General features: G+C 41.8%; 1 protein-coding gene and 1 long non-coding RNA gene across 6 annotated transcripts in view; one reads left to right on the plus strand and one right to left on the minus strand.

Annotated features, from left to right (window-relative positions):
• LOC119140825 overlaps positions 1–12,748 on the plus strand; it is a 48,052-nt gene extending 35,304 nt beyond the window's left edge. The window contains exon 4 of the long non-coding RNA XR_005101736.1: positions 12,561–12,748. This is a non-coding gene — a long non-coding RNA (uncharacterized LOC119140825). The remainder of the gene's footprint in view (positions 1–12,560) is intronic.
• LOC119140821 (zinc phosphodiesterase ELAC protein 1-like) lies at positions 7,702–13,493 on the minus strand. Of its 5 annotated transcripts, none has more exons than XM_037372456.1 (5): positions 13,090–13,493; positions 12,306–12,367; positions 11,264–11,442; positions 9,366–9,833; positions 7,702–8,748 (listed from the first exon to the last, which is right to left on the minus strand). In XM_037372456.1, the coding sequence occupies exons 3-5, from the start codon at positions 11,418–11,420 to the stop codon at positions 8,366–8,368; spliced, it is 1,008 nt and encodes a 335-aa protein (XP_037228353.1). In that variant the 5' UTR covers positions 11,421–11,442; positions 12,306–12,367; positions 13,090–13,493; the 3' UTR covers positions 7,702–8,365. The 5 variants fall into 5 exon arrangements, with proteins under 5 accessions (XP_037228353.1, XP_037228351.1, XP_037228354.1 ...); XM_037372454.1 differs by having other exon boundaries at positions 12,254–12,367; XM_037372457.1 differs by having other exon boundaries at positions 13,064–13,493.
• Between the last annotated feature and the right edge of the window lie 141 nt (positions 13,494–13,634).

Genomic DNA, 13,634 nt, shown 5'->3' on the forward strand with positions numbered 1-13,634 from the left:
GTTTTGCCTGGGATGGAAAAGTTTTTTTTAGTGTTACCCTGGGTCGATGATAAAGCAACTTCATTGAGAGAGAAGGAAAATAAAATAGTGCCATGGTGGAAATGTGAAAAAGTGTACGATTGCAGCAATGCAGACTTAATAATTCAACAAATTCCTCCTTTGGCCGCTGCTTTAAAATATGGTTGTTTTTGTCGAGGTCTTAAAAATATTCTCGATTTAACTAGTACCTTTACACCCAGGAAAGGAACTCTATTTAGTTGCAGAAAATCTACTATTCAAAGTCCAGGACATCTAATTTGGGCATTAAGTGACGGAACCTGGACAACTCATTTACCATTAGATGGTAAGGTGAAACAAATCACTTTAGGCATGCCAAAATTGTGCCTGATTTGGAAGAAATCACCATTTAAAGGACCCTTGGAAAGTTTAAAATTAAAACGAACCAAAAGGTCTGAGACAGATGATGATACTTGGAATGAACCCTCAACAGGAGTAAAAATTGGCTGGGCACTTGAATCACTTTTGAATCCTATAGCCTCATACAGAAACAGAGCATGGCTTTATCAGTTAACAGGTCAGGTAGAAAAGTTAGCAAATGTCACCAAGAAAGGGTTTAAAGAATTGAACATACAATTACAGGTGACTTCCAAGATGACTTTACAAAATAGAATGGCATTAGATATGCTCCTACTTAAAGAACATGGGGTATGTAGATATCTCAAGGATAGACTGGACCACTGTTGCATTCACATTCCAAATGTCACTCAAGATGTGGAACGTGATCTGGACCTATTAGGTAAAATTGAAAAAAAAACAGAATCAATTTGAGAAGATATGTCAGAAGATTGGCTGGGGAAAATTTTTAGCAAACTGGGATGGAATTTGAGCTCTTGGATACAATCCATAATCAAAACTTTGTTTCTGTTACTAATTGTCTTTCTGATGATCATGCTAGTATATGCATGTTTGAAGAAACAGTTTACAATTGAATTGCAGTCAATCGTATGATCATGAGAGAAGTACCAACTATTCCATCAAGACATAGTCCACCACCAAAATATGCTGAAACAAATGATATGTAAATAATGTGAAAATATTGAAATAATAATTTTCAACACTTTCAAAGGGGGGAAATGTTACAGATTTGCTAATAAGTTAGGATTGATTGACTTTATTTGATTTTATGAAATCATTTTTAATAGAAATATAGAGGGATAAGAAATATATTTTAATGAAACTTATAGTTGCACAGTAAAAGCTGTTATGAAATCCTTTGTACAGTCCCGTACCAAGGCCAGAAGAATGGGCTAGAATCATTGTTTAAAACTTAGGTAATAAATTTAGGGTTTGAAAGGTTTCTTTGTATTTGACTAGTCTTCCGTATGTAGGAAGTGTATTGAAATGTCAGAATATAGGATTAATGGGAACTGGGGAGAGTCGACTGGAACAGCTTGTGGTTACCTGCCAAGAAACCGTGAACTTTAGTAAAAGGCAATTCCGGCAGGGGGAGATCGCGACCACTGACTCATATACCACCTACCCAAATCGTACCCCAGACCCATTTCTGGACCTTTCTAACCTTTACTGCGCAGAATCGGATATAGGAGGAGAATATGTTAATGGTTTTTGAGAAATATTATGTTTATGCATGAATACTTAATGAATATGTATGAATAAGTTCTATATATGGTGTATTTTTCTGAAATTTGGTGTGCGTTGATCGTGAGAGGACTCACTCACACACCCGGCCGTCAATAAAGAAGTGTCTACTTATCTACATCACATTGGTGTCGATAAGTTCTTCATTCCGAGATTTCGGTAACACTATTAAATCATTTATAGTCACTTCCACATCCTTAAGATCTTAGTGATGAAAAGCAATGTAAAATGCTGCTATATTTGTCATCTTTTCCTGGGTAGATGTAATTGAAGCCTCTTCACACCAGGATTTGCTGAGTGCATTGCAAATTTCTATTTCTAGAGTTTTTGAACCGTTACCGATGGGAGAAGAGCACTCTAGTTCAACGGGGAGCGTGTGCTGGGCAGGACTTGTGGACTACGGTGCAGCAAATGGACACACTTCCAGGCTGCCTAGAGCAGCCTCCCTGCTGGCAAGTTACACAGCAGTGCTTCTCCTCCCTCTCCAAGGTATGTAATTTTTAAAAAAATATAAATCATTGAATAATTTGTAAGCAGAGGTCTCTTCCCCCTTGTGCTTGCAGAACCAGCCACAGCCCTTCATTCTAGGAGATGATTTGCTCAAATACAGGGATGAAAGCTGCAAAATGGTAATGCTGAGCACCGAACAGTATAATTTTCAGATTTCCTGTTGGTTGTATAATGGCAAATACTAAGTCTAAATACAAGATGTGGCATTTTCTTCCGTTGGCAATAGCCCTACTTTGCTTTCAAGGCATACCATGAACCAGAGCTCTATCTAGCCCATGGGGATGCAGCGAACTGCCATTACTGACTAGGTATTAAAACACCTTTTCAAGAAGCAGCCATCTTTATAGGCAAAAAATTAGTTTTTAAGAGGGGAGAAGAAAGGGTGTTGGGAAATTCAGTGCAACCCTTCACCTTATTTCACAAGCAGGTGTGAACAAGCTGCGAATTCAACAAGGAAATCCCCAACTGCAGCTGGGTTATGGGGTGGTGGGATTAATTCACCTTTATAACATGAATGTTGTATTAAATCTGAACAAATCTGATTTAGGTATCTTAAAAGTACTGTATGCATCACAGTAACTCTGTGCTTATACCTATCTCTGTTTTGAGGATTGTAAAGTAATCATTGTGATGTCCTGCTCAACTGGATGGTGAAATATGGAATTTGGGGGCACACAAGCCGTTAAGCGGGTGCCACCATCAGTCTCCGGTGTCCCAAGCTCAGTGCAGTGTCCACAAGCATCTGTGCACGGTGGCTGTTGGGGACACACGGCAAATCCTGCCCCAGCCAGCACCAGCACAGGAGGAAAGGACTAAACTGGAGCTATAAAGAAACTGGGGTGACCACTGGGTAGGTGCTTCACCAGGGAAGATGCTGAGCTGCTGCCTCTGATGCCAAAACGGCACAGAGTAACTGCTTACAGACCAATTTTGTCTTTAAGCAGCAAAGGTATTTATTTCGTGCAACGTTGGGGAGCTAGCTGGTTCACACCGGACAAACTAGCTCCCGAGTTTTCAGTGAAAAGTTAGGTATTTTCTACAGTTTTCTTGAGAGGCTACACAACATCTTTACATACATACTCATTTGATTTTGACACCTAATCATTCCATTCACAATAGGTAGGATCTAGGTGGAGTAGACCTTTCCATTTTCTTTGTTCAATGATTTCCTGACTTGATGGTCTCCTTATCTCTTTCAGGTGCCCACCTTATCTTTTCTAATTATTCAGAGTATATTCCTTTCTCAACACAAACAGAGCATCACCTAGAGCATCATACCAAACTCATCCTGACTAATCTTTTTATTTTAAGACCTTGTTCTGTTTCACCTCGTATTTATCCAAATCCAAACAGCTCCAGCAACAATTAGTCCTGGGAAGGACCTTTGCAACCCATTAAGGTGATTTTGAAAGGCTGCAGAGATACCATGTCTGACAAAATGGTACTTTTTCCAACCACCTAAACACCTTTGAACTCAAACTTATTTTTCAAACATCAAATGCAGGGACTAGCAGGATGAATTTAACATGTTGTGGTTTAGCATCCATCCCCACCCCCCTCCCCAAAATGTTACTTTGATCAAATTTCTGCAACTTGTTTTACCTCAAGATCCCAATCAATATGTTTTTATTATTAATAAAAAATGCATTAAGTTGTTCTAGTGACTATGTGCCAAGCCACTGATTTCAGTGAGACCTGGATCAGTCCTACCACCTCACCAGAAATTAGAATTCTACAATGAAACCATCTGAGGTAAATAATTACTATCCTTTTCCTTATAAATGAACATAATTCAGTATAAGAAAATTATTTTAAAAGTCTGTTTAAAAAAAATAAATGCTACCAAATGAAGATCGTTTTTTCTTCTGCATTGACAGATGAAGCGTCCCACCATGGGCCATGGGGAACGGTTGATAACAAAGGCTGAACCACCTCGAGCATCAAGGATCCCTTTTCCAGCTGGATTTAGAGCTCAGACTTGATCTCAAGCTCTCCATCCTCAGCACAGACTGCACCACACTCAGAGCAGCTAACCATTTTTGTGCTCTAGGTAACTTATTTTTCAACCTTTTTTGCAAACTCACACGGATTTCAGCAGAAGGAAGATTTCCCCTCACTCCCTTTGATCAGTGCTCATCCCTTCCGTTAGCAGCTACATGTAAAACACAGGAACCATCTCCACTGTTACAAAACTCTTCAAGACTTATTTCCTCCCTCCTCCTCTTTCCCGTAACATAAAAAGCTTCTTTCGCACTTTATCAAGTCCCTTCGCTGGTACCAGCTAAAAAAGGAAACAAACTTAGAGGAACTCTTCCAGGAAAGCAGAAGAATGTTTAAAACAAGTTATAAAGCTTAAAAAGAAATCTATCTTCATTTACATACCCAGAACTTGTTAAAACACCCTCCCGGTCCTTACAGGACCAGGTTGGAGTCCTTTATCTGCTGTCAGATGAAATACTCTCAGGAACATGTATTTGAAGGCAAGGTAATTTACAAATAGATAATGGAAAGATAAACTCATTGAGAAAGCAGAAAATTTACAGTCCAAGTTTTTCAGTCCTTACTGGCACACATGTTCCCATTAATTTTCAATATTCAAGTCTCACTAGCAGTCCGATTTCTGAAGTCATTTAGCATCCAGACTGAGAGAGAAGAGTGGACCACGGTAGGCAAAGACACATGGGTCTGCTAAGAAAGAGGCAACTATAACCTGATTACCACTACTAAAATAGATTAAATTGAAAATACAGGAAATTCACATAACTCCAGCACTAAATGTACCCTCATTCCACAACACACCAAAAAGGAACCATTTCAAAAACTGACAGCCACACAGTTAACCTGGCCTTCGATACGGACCAAGCAGCTTGTAGTTCTTCTTCTCAGCTTAGATGAAAGGAGCATTTCCTCCCTCGATTGTCCATACAGAATAAATTGCCATAAATAACGCACTAACGCATCAGCTCTGTGCAACAAAGTCCCCAGACCTAATACTTGAAGAGGACCTGACCTGCTGCTTTGATACACTCTTCCCCTTGCTGTTCTTCATCTAAACTGCCCTATTGTTGCGACGGAGGGAAGACACAGTCACTCAATATGAGTGATCAGCAGACTTCGTTTATTGAACCTTACAGTCACCTTTTATGCCTTGTTATAATTAGCTCATACATATTACAAAAGTTAAGCTCATTATTGGTTAGTTGCCTAAATACCAAGCCCGCCCCTAGTTTCTCTTCTGTAGTTATCTGTTCCCACCTGCAACATTCTTTTCCCACCGCAATCTTCCTGTTATTGTGTAACAAGGACAGCCAAAGACAGTGTATTTTGCTTTACTTCAGATAAGCTGAGAGCGATGTGCATTTTTGTCCAGCCAGCTGGACTATGTCTATGTGACCCTTTTCAGCTAGCCAGTTATCCACACCCTATTCTTACTTTGGATTTAGATCCTAAAATATATTTAGGATGTAGCTATGCAGTAGGACTGACTCAATGTATCAGCAAAGTACTGTTAAAAAGGGGAGGTGGAGGTGGTGTCCCAGGCAGCTCCCCATTTCTGGCCAAGCCCTTCTGCAGCCTCCTTCGTTCAGCCCTTGTACAACTTGTGCAGCAAGACAGCTCGCTAATCAACTTGGTAATCCAGCCAAAAATTAGTCCAGAGGCCAACTTCTTGCAGGCTAGCAAGAAACAGTGGTTGTTTAACCAGGCAAGCACTAGGCTGGCACACTGAACTGGACCACGGGGGCACCGGGAGCCTGTGCCATCGATGCATCTCACACACCTACCCACATCCTCTGTCATTTGAATGGGAACTGAAGATATTCCTGAATTCATAGCAATTCACTAACCACAAGAACACAAAAATGTATTTACCGCTGGGATGGATAACGCGGTTCTGGAGCAGCAGCATCCAGCACTGCAGGGATATGTGCTGCAGCGGTGGGTGCACACATTTCAGGCTGCATAGGCTTGTGGATTGTCCTTTGGTTTTATTTCCAGCCTTTGATTTGTCATTTGCAGGTGGTATCGGGTGAATTTCCACAAAGCCTTGAAGTTGCTTCCTGAACTTCATTATCACAGCTGTGAATGGCTTAGAAATAGGAATTTTTGGTTGTTCCAGTGTGGAAGCAGATGTAGCAGAGCACATCAGGACAACAAAGTTAGTTATTCTTTCCCTGTATGAAAGAGAACAGCTGGAGTCCGGTCAGCTTTTGACTATTCAAAGCAGAGTGTGATATCAAGATCTCTGTGCCTGCCATTGATTTTTATCTTACAAAAGAAAAAAAACTGGTGTGTGTGTGCGTGTGGAGAGAATCTCCCGTTGCATGACCTGGAGACTCTACCCACTTTACACCATTTTTAAGAGAGAAGTCACAAGAAATCAGTGAGTTTCTGCTCCAGAAGTCATGTTCTTCAAGTTTGCAATTCTTCCCAACTTTTTTTTTTAAGAAATCCAAGACTTCCTCTACATTTGAAGCATATTTGAAGCATGAAATATTCATGTTGATGTAATTCAGTTCGGAGTTACTACAGCCACAGGTAAAAGCCTGTTTGAAGGGTGGGGATAAGACATTGAATTCAATTTGATCAAATTAAGCAAGGAAATCACACTTTTTTTTTTTCTTTGAAGATTGTTGTTTACTTACACGCTCCTAGTGAAGAAAACATCAAGAGTATGGAAAAATTATCTGCAGGATTTAACTTCCTCATCTCACCAGCTTGGTCTGGGTGAGGATTACCACTGTCCACAAACCACCTTTGAGCAGTGCACCATTTTCAGGGGAGAGATCCTTGAAGAGTGGGAGTGTTTTAGTTTTTTGGAGCTTTGTTATTTGACATTTAAAGCAAGGAAGGAAATTGTGTATTAAAACAGATTCATTTTCCATCTGTATTACCATCAACTCAACAAAAGAACAAGCACAAACTGTAGCAGCTGTACTTCAACCTGCCAGAGTTTTCAGTGTTTATATTAGAGAGCTATGAAGTGTTTCAGCTTTCAGGAATCCATGCTAAGGGAAACATGTTTAGGGTAGATTTTACAAAAACACTGATTTTACTTTTTTTTTTTTCCAGAAAATTGAGCTAGAATTTGGGAAACTCCCAACTTCTGGTTTGTTTTGAGGGGAGAAGAAAAGGAGATAAAGTTGGTTTACATGTCCCTTAATTGAAAGTCATTGCAGACTGAGCTATATACTAGGTGAAATTCCTCCTGTAGTGGTACTTCTACAAACACAAATACGGTCTTATCAGGGTAATTTGTCTTTGGAAATGCATCTGGAGGAACACTTTAGGAAAGACTACTTGTCATCTGCCTAAAGACTTTCAAGCATACTTCCAAAACATTACTGATGCAGGGAATAGGTATACAAGCTTAGTGCTCACGCTTCAAAGCTTTAAATGAATCAAATTGTTAAGAGCGATTCACTTTTGATAGGAAGCCTAAACTGTTTTTATTTATGAGAAAACTTCATCTGCAAAGGGGGAATTAGAAGCGCTCCTCAACTCAAGCATAGCAACACCCCTAGTTACAAACACTTGGCAGAGTTATAAGTACTTTTATTAGTTTCAGTCCCCTTACAGTTACAAAATACTGTATACAAGTTTGAAATAGACGTTATTCAAAAGCTTGCAACAGGCGAGCTATCTTAAATTCTGGTGCAGAAAACAAACCTTCCAGAGGGCTGTATTAAGCTAAATGATCCAGTGTTCTGCTCCCGGAATCTGTGGTCCAAGGAAAACCTTGGCTGAAAAGAAAAAGGCTGTGAAGGCTTGCACCAGTCTACACATTCAGTTTCTGGGGAAGCTAGGTGTCTGAAACCATCACTTATGAATTTGTTCCTAATTCCAGATGTTTGCGTATCCTTTACAAAAGCAACGCTAACTGTACCTAGTACTCTCTCTAGTTTGCAACAGTTCTCTGCGTGCCACAGAAAAGAACTCATATGGATAGTGGTGGGCTTGGCAGTGCTGAGCTAACGGTTGCACTTGATGTTCTTACAGGTCTTTTCCAACCTAAACGATTCTGTCATTCTATGGTACCAGAAACACCACCAGTATTTTTAAGTGCTATCCAACACCATCCTACTTTGTCTTCATGCAGAGCTTGCTAACGCTATTTCTCATTTTTCATTGGAATTTCTATTGTCATAAAATCCTCAGCTAATGTTACTTCTTGACCATCTAACACTGACTCTGCCTGTCACTTCAGTTCGGTGACGTCCATACCCCCCTCACCTCTCTGAGCAGCTGGTTTATACCGCTGACTGAAGTTAGTGAAAACCAGTTTCTTAACTTTACACAATTTTTCAAAATCTGATGCCATTTTTGGAGTGCTATGACCATGCTCTCTGGCCTTTTCCTCCTGGGTATCATCTAATGTAGCTTCATGTATCAGTACATCTGCTTCACAGCAAAGCTTCACAGCCGCATCTCCAACCACACCTGAACAATCCCCCAAAATGCAAATTTTTCTTCCAGGAATAGGGTCTTCTAAAACATCAGAAGGAGAAATCATTACTCCATTTTCTAGAACAACTGCAGTTCCATTCTTCAGTTTCCCATATAAAGGACCTGGTTGAACTCCTGGTAAATAAAGGCAAAAGAGCCCATAAGTATTATAATGAATGTCATGTTTAAAAAAAAAAACAACTTCAGAAGAGATATGCTATACATAGAGTTGTCTCACTGAAAAAATACAACCTAAATATAAATAGCAATTGATATTTCATATATTTCATGCAAATAGCGAGCCTGTAATGTCAGCAGGAAGTGTATTTGAAGAAAAGCTATATTTTTCATATTAAAGTCAATAAAGTCATGCAAATACACTGGCCATACATTTCCCTGAAAGCCACATTGTGCTTTTTAAACTTTAACATCTGAACTTGTTTGCTCTTCCCAGTATGAGAATGGTCTGCAATATTAATTAGCACTAGTATTACACACCAAATGGCTGCATTGGTGTGAAGTATTAAAATGTCTTTAACAGAAAATGGGAAATCGAATTAAAATCAATTACGGAGAGATACAGGACCTCTAATTTGCTAGAACCCCTAGAAACATGGTCATAAAAAGATTTCAACTGCCTATGAACCCAATTTTGTTACATTTGCTGAAAACTGGGCTCGCTACTCAGTTGGAACACATGTATTTAGGCATTTAAACAATTACAAAGAGGAAAAATAAGCCAAAATAGTTACCAAGGTCTTTCAGTTTCTGTACGTTGAGTTTACCGGTCCGGGGCTTCTCTTCTACCACAAAGCCAAAGGAAGGAATGCAGTGAAATAGGCGAAATGCTTTCAGAACTATCTCCTCACCTTCAACCAGCAAGTAAGAGTTTTCTACTGGATCCAGGTGGAGTATTCTCCCTTGTGTTCCCTGGGGAGATACCTCATCTCTGTCCAAGTGACAAAACTCCTTAAATTCTTCTGAGGGGCACTGGTCCCGTGTAGGTACCAGTTCATGAACAGTGTAGGGAAAGAGAAATTGTGAGTGGGAGAGCTCCATACTCCTCCATATGAAGTTTCGCAGTCCCAATGGTCCATAAATATCAAGAGGTGGTTTGTTTGGGTCAGGGCTACTTTGGAGGTTACGTGTACACAGCAGGCCAGGAAGTCCAAAGAAGTGGTCACCATGAAGATGAGTTATGAAAATCTTGGTAATTCTGCCTATTGATTAGAACAACAGGAAAAGAAAAACAAACCAGAAAAAGGCAGGAAAATAAATGAACGCTGTATCAACTCAGGAATAATCGCTTTTTGGCGAGAAGTAGGAAATAAGGAAAGAGGGAAATCAAAATAAAACTAGTGTTCAAGAAATAAAACCCAAACCACAAAGTGTATTTCTTCCATAGTAGCGATAAGTTTCCACACAAGGTTTATTTTGTCTTGATTTGCCAAGAGAAGACTGCTGAGACAGAAGTTTTAGTTCCTTCTAAGCAAAACGTGCTACAAGCATGGAACAGAATCGACTGGTGACATCTGCCATATTAAAACACAAAGCAGTGCTGGAAAGTGGTTGTGCTTTCATACATCACATGGAAACTGTAGACGAATGAGAAACGTAACGTGGAATTTATGTTGTTCCCAGTTTTGAATTTAGCACATGACATTAACATAATCAAAAATAAATTTAAAAAAAGCATCCAGTTTTGATTTTGAAGTTTTTTTAAAAGGCAAGAAAACTATGGTGTCTGGCTGGTTTGTTTTGAACAGATGAAAAACTGCGCTTACAAGATCTGGGTTTTGTTTCATGTCTGAATTTGTCCTACTCCAGCTCCCAGGCACTGGACCCTACCTTTGCTAGACTGAAAAAGCCCAGAATTTTCTCTCATTACAGATACGTGTACTTAAATCAGGCTGCCTCAGTCTCCTCTCCTAGCTGAGTCCCCACTTCTGTACAGTAAGGCATTTTCTCCAGCATCTGTTAGGACTAAGCAATAGGAAGGACAGAATCTCTGTTTTGATTTAAGAACAATTTAGTAAAAAGCAGTAAATTTAGTAAAAATTTGTCTGTCCACTTGGCCACTAAATCCTCTGACAGCTTCAGATTTTGGAGGAGCAGGAAGCTGGTTTTCTGTTCATAATTGATAATTCCATCTTTGTAACTTTCGAGTCAGAAGACTGCTCTTGCTGCTGTAGACTGCAAAAGCATAGCAACTGATGATAAACCTGTTTTCTACTTTATTTGCCATTTGTATTTGTATATTTACATTTGTAAAAGTTACCACAGATACACACAACTTTACCTGACAACAAAAGCACAGTGTTTGTTGACAGGAAGACTCACAGCAGGTATTGTCTAGAGCTGTCTTCAGATAAACACAAGCTGTACCTGGTCTGTGGACCACGTTTGAAATTACAAAGCCCAAGAAATTAATTCAAGAGAGTTTGGTTCTCAAACACAATTCCTTACCAAAGGGCAATCAAGGATTACTGCACAGCAGGTTAAGCAAGTGCCACCCATACACAACACTTTCAGCTGCTCGTGCATGTTTAGTATGTATTCAAATACCATGAGCAGGAGAACAAAGTATTTTGTTTAGATCTCATGAAACTTTCCCCCTTCCCTCATAACAATACCTTTCAACAGCACAAACCTGCTTTGAGATGGCTCTTCATGAACTGTGTTTGGGTTCCCTCTCCACAGTCGAAGAGCCAGCACTCTCCTTCCCTGTGAAGCACTAATGCTGATGCTCCTCTTGTTGGAGAGGGATACGCTGAGCCTGTGCCGAGGAAAGTTATATCCATCAACATTCTGAGTACGTCGGTACACCACCTGAAAGAGATTTTGAGCTGCTGAACATATGTGTTTATGCTGGGAAAGAAACAAACATTTTCGCTTTAAATGAAGGCATCCTCTGTACTTTAATGTGAGGATCAAATTCCCCTCCCCTTGAAAAAAGAAAAATAAAACCTCCCTGGAGTAGGATATGACTTTCAGATGACACAATATTTACAAGCGGCAGATTTCCTCTTTATGTCAGTGGAAGGTTGCAAACATGCAGCCCACACGTAAGACCTTTGTTCATTACCTAAAGAAACAGCCCTATCCAGTTGGAAACACTCTAACCTTTCAACCCACTATTATTTCTTTCTTCTTTACTTCATTTAAACTGCATTTTCCTGCATGTGCTTTCCTCTAAAAGCCTTTTCAGAACGACTAACACCAAAGAGCCACTGCTGACATTTAAATGCCATGGCAGGACGTCAGGGGCAGGCAGCCCAGCAACCCAGAGAGGAAAAACTTTCTCCCCTCAAAACAGCTTCAGAGACCACAAGACGCAGGAATGACCTGATTTACTCTGCCTTTGCAATGGTGCCCTTGAAAGCCTGTTTGGCTTCTCATCAGGGCAAAGAGAAAAATTCAAAATTACCAAACATTTACGTAGCCTGAAGGCTGCCTGACAGATTGCAGGACACCTACTGCAGCAGAAGGATCTATACTGTCAGCTGCCATACCCCAGTAGTTTCTGTATCTGCTGTATTGTCCAGATGAGGAGCCTGGCCGGTCTGTAGGCGCAGGGCAACCTTTGGAAAACTGCATTAGGAGCAGAACTTCCCCGTGCACGACTCTAACACCGCCTCGCCTTACGGGGTGTGCTATCTCCAGCCTTAAGTCCTCCCGGATTTAGCGCCTACCCCGTTTTCAGATGTGTTTCATCCTCATTTCAAAGTCCAGGTGCCTCAACAGCTTCAGATGCCTTTCAAACTGTTATAAATTGAGACCACAACGGATCATAATCCAATTAAAATTTTATTAATTATAGCAAGTAGAATATGAGCAAAAACAGCGCTGGACGACAGGGGAGTCTGTGCTCCGCCAACTGCCGTACTGAGCAGTTCAAACAGTCCCTTTTTATACATCTTTACTTCCGTGTTCATGAGGTAGTGGAGGCATGCTTCAGTTGTTGTTAGGGGGTCGTTTTCTGCCTCCTGGTGGTCGTTGAGGCCGAAGTAAGAAGTCTTCCTCCTTCGTCCCATAGTTGACCCCTCACTCATATGTCCTTATATGGGGTTGTTTGTCCTGCTTCTGTCGGTTCCTGGATATCTGGTGGTTATCTTATCTTGCACAAGCGGTATCTGGTTTAGTTTGTGTAAGCGATTGCGGTTATCTATCTTTTGTTGCCTAACCTTTACATTGGGTTTAACATAAAACTTAATAAACAATACCCTAGTCCATAGCTTCTCACACAAACAAAAAAATGCCTCAGTTTAGCTGCTTTTAGAGGCATTGCCGCCATTCCCTGAAGGAAAGCAGTCCTCTTCCCGGGTGTGCTAGCAGCCTCCTCCCAAGCACACCAAGGTGCAACCCGACCTCGGGGGAGGCGAGGAGGGGTACAATGCACATCTATCACCCCCCCAAAAGAAAGCAGAAATAAACATTTTGCTTCCTTTACCCCTGCGTAAAAGCAGATTTAGCAACCTGTCAGCTGGTCTGAGGCATCACGCTGTAACTTTGTGGCCAGGGCACGCTAAAAGCCTTACCGAGGCCTAAGCTCGCCCGCAGCCCCCCACAGCCGGGCCGCCCTCCCCGCTCCCACGGGGCTTGTGAGGCACAACTCGAGCCTCCGCGGGCTGCCGCGCCCGGGCACGGCAGGGTTTAGCCCGCAAACAGACCGCGGCCAGGCCCAGGCCCGAAACCGCGGCCTACCCCGTTCCCCGCGGCCCGCCTACCCTCCCCCGGGCGGCGGCAGGCGGAGCCCGAGCGGCCCAGGCCCGGCCCCACCGCCCCCACGCTGCGCCAGGCGGGGCTGTCCCAGGCGGGGCTGCCGCGGCCCCGGCCCCACGGGGAGCTAGGCGGCCTCGGCCCTGGCCGGCTGCGGTGCCGGGGGCTGCCGCCGGCCGCTGGGGCCAGGCGGGGGCAGGGCCTCAGGGCGTTTACAAAGGGCCTCCCGGCAACCAAATGCTGTGGAAAACCAGTTCTGGGGATAAAATTGCACAGCCTAAGTCCCGGGTGTGTCTGCTGGT

Source organism: Falco rusticolus, chromosome W, assembly GCF_015220075.1.
Source record: "Falco rusticolus isolate bFalRus1 chromosome W, bFalRus1.pri, whole genome shotgun sequence".
In the NCBI taxonomy this organism is placed as follows: Eukaryota; Metazoa; Chordata; class Aves; order Falconiformes; family Falconidae; genus Falco; species Falco rusticolus.